This window comes from Pan troglodytes, chromosome 8 (assembly GCF_028858775.2).
Source record: "Pan troglodytes isolate AG18354 chromosome 8, NHGRI_mPanTro3-v2.0_pri, whole genome shotgun sequence".
Lineage (NCBI taxonomy): Eukaryota > Metazoa > Chordata > Mammalia > Primates > Hominidae > Pan > Pan troglodytes.
The window spans coordinates 54,628,321-54,631,010 of record NC_072406.2 but is presented as its reverse complement, the minus strand read 5'-3'; the positions used below and the strand labels follow the sequence as shown (position 1 = coordinate 54,631,010).

The window sequence follows — 2,690 nt, the reverse complement described above, 5'->3', positions numbered from 1 at the left end:
CAGTAATGGAATGGCTGGGTCACATGGTATTTCTAGTTCTAGATACTTGAGGAATCACCACACTGACTTCCACAATGGTTGAACTAGTTTACCGTCCCAACAGTGTAAAAGTGTTCCTATTTCTCCACATCCTCTCCAGCACCTGCTGTTTCCTGATTTTTTAATGATCGCCATTCTAACTGGTGTGAGATGGTATCTCATTGTGGTTTTGATTTGCATTTCTCTGAAGGCCAGTGATGATGAGCATTTTTTTTTTTTTTTGACGGATGAGTCTTTTAATAGAAAAACACACGTGAAACAGTATCAACACACATCTCTCGCAATCCTGACAGCGCTGAACTTCAGTTCCTCACCTTGGGGGGTGGCCTGTACACTCCCACGACCACGGCATGGTCTCTTTCGTATGGCTAAAGGGTCAACTGCTCCTGCGGCTTCATGTTCTCCTGTTGCATCTTTTTCACTTCGGAGGCAAACACGGCCTCGGCTGAGGCTGTGGAGTCAATGGAGTTGGCCTTAATGGAAATCACAAAGTGTCCTCCATTACGCAGGAAGGTGTGGGCATTCAGGGCCACAATCCGGGTCTGGTCTGGCTGGGCCACATCAGCAAAGATCACATCCACCATTGCGATGAGCATGCGGTATTTGTGTGGGTGTTGAGCATCCTCGATCACAGGAATGATGTTGGTCCTCTTCTTGGCCAAGTTAATGAGGTCACGGCCAGAGCGGTGGGAGAACTCGACTGCATAGACTAGACCATCCGGACCAACGATGTCAGAGACATGGGAGACCGTGGTGCCCGAGGCAGCCCCGAGGTAGAGAACCTTAGCCCCCGGTTTGATGTGGATCTGGTCCACACCACCCAGGATTGCTGCTGCTAGCTTGGAGCGGAAGGGGTTCCAGGCTCGGTACTCAATTTTGTCATCTCCTTCCGAAATCAAGACTCTCTTCTCTCCATAAACTGATTCCCCAGGGACCAGGTTCTTGGTGACCAGTGCATCTTCCTTTCCTCGACAAATGAAGACACCCTCATGCCGATGTGGCTCCACCATCACATTCTTCCCCGACTGGTTTCCTCTTTTTCCTCCCCGACCACGACCCCGGTTGCCACCAGAATGGAAGCCTCCACCACCTCTTCCTCCTCCTCCACCGCCGCCGCCGCCTCCACCTCCTCCTCGTCCACGACCTCTAAAGCCTCCACCTCGACCTCGGCCCCCGCCAAAGCCCCCTCGGCCTCCACGACCACCACGGTCACCAAAGCCCCCTCGGCCGCCAAAGCCACCCCCACGGGGACTGAATCCTGGCTTCATGGCGAGCCCTGGTTTGTGCGGCTCCGGAGTCCGCGGCGTTCACAACTCGATGATGAGCATTTTTTCATGTGTTTTTTGGCTGCATAAATGTCTTCTTTTGAGAAGTGTCTGTTCGTGTCCTTCACCCACTTTTTGATGGGGTTGTTTGTGTTTTACTTGTAAATTTGATTGAGTTTATTGTAGATTCTGGTTATTAGCCCTTTGTCAGATGAGTAGGTTGCAAAAATTTTCTCCCATTTTGTAGGTTGCCTGTTCACTCTGATGGTAGTTCCTTTTGCTGTGCAGAAGCTCTTTAATTTAATTAGATCCCCCTTGTCAATTTTGACTTTTGTTCCCATTGCTTTCGGTGTTTTACACATGAAGTCCTTGCCCATGCCTATGTCCTGAATGGTATTGCCTAGGTTTTCTTCTGGGGTTTTTATGATTTTAGGTCTAATATGTAAGTCTTTGATCCAACTTGAATTAATTTTTGTATAAGGTGTAAGGAAGGGATCCAGTTTCAGCTTTCTACATATGACTAGCCAGTTTTCCCAGCACCATTTATTAAATAGGGAATCCTTTCCCCATTGCTTGTTTTTGTCAGGTTTGTCAAAGATCAGACAGTTGTAGTTATGCGGCATTATTTCTGAGGGCTCTGTCCTGTTCCATTGATCTATGTCTGTTTTTTGGTACCAGTAACATGCTGTTTTGGTTACTGTAGCCTTGTAGTATAGTTTGAAGTCAGGTAGCGTGATGCCTCCAGCTTTGTTCTTTTGGCTTAGGATTGACTTGGTGATACGGGCTCTTTTTTGGTTCCATATGTACTTTAAAGTCATTTTTTCCAATTCTATGAAGAAAGTCATTGGTAGCTTGCTGGGGATCGCATTGAATCTGTAAATTACCTTGGGCAGTATGGCCATTTTCATGATATTGATTCCTCCAACCCAAGAGCATAGAATGTTCTTCCATTTGTTTGTATCCTCTTTTATTTCGTTGAGCAGTGGTTTGCAGTTCCCCTTGAAGATGTCCTTCATGTCCCTTGTAAGTTGGGTTCCTAGGTATTTTATTCTCTTTGAAGCTATTGTGAATGGGAGTTCCCTCATGATTGGGCACTCTGTTTGTCTGTTATTGGTGTACAAGAATGCTTGTGATTTTTGTACATTGATTTTGTATCCTGAGACTTTGCTGAAGTTGCTTATCAGCTTAAGGAGATTTTGGGCTGAGACAATGGGGTTTTCTAGATATACAATCATCTAATCTGCAAACGGGGACAATTTGACTTCCTCTTTTCCTAATTGAATATCCTTTGTTTCCTTCTCCTGCCTGATTGCGCTGGCCAGAACTTCCAACACTATGTTGAATAGGAGTGGTGAGAGAGGACATCCCTGTCGTGTGCCAGTTTTC

General features: G+C 46.4%; 1 protein-coding gene across 1 annotated transcript; it reads right to left on the bottom strand.

Annotated features, from left to right (window-relative positions):
- Positions 1-252: 252 nt before the first annotated feature.
- On the bottom strand, positions 253-1,354 carry LOC736189 (rRNA 2'-O-methyltransferase fibrillarin-like). The gene has a single exon (XM_054661008.2). The coding sequence runs from the start codon at positions 1,305-1,307 to the stop codon at positions 408-410; it is 900 nt and encodes a 299-aa protein (XP_054516983.2). The 5' UTR covers positions 1,308-1,354; the 3' UTR covers positions 253-407.
- Between the last annotated feature and the right edge of the window lie 1,336 nt (positions 1,355-2,690).

Bases quoted from the DNA above. Each gene is read 5' to 3' on its own strand.
- LOC736189 (XM_054661008.2), bottom strand. From the start codon at position 1,307: ATGAAGCCAGGATTCAGTCCCCGTGGGGGTGGCTTTGGCGGCCGAGGG.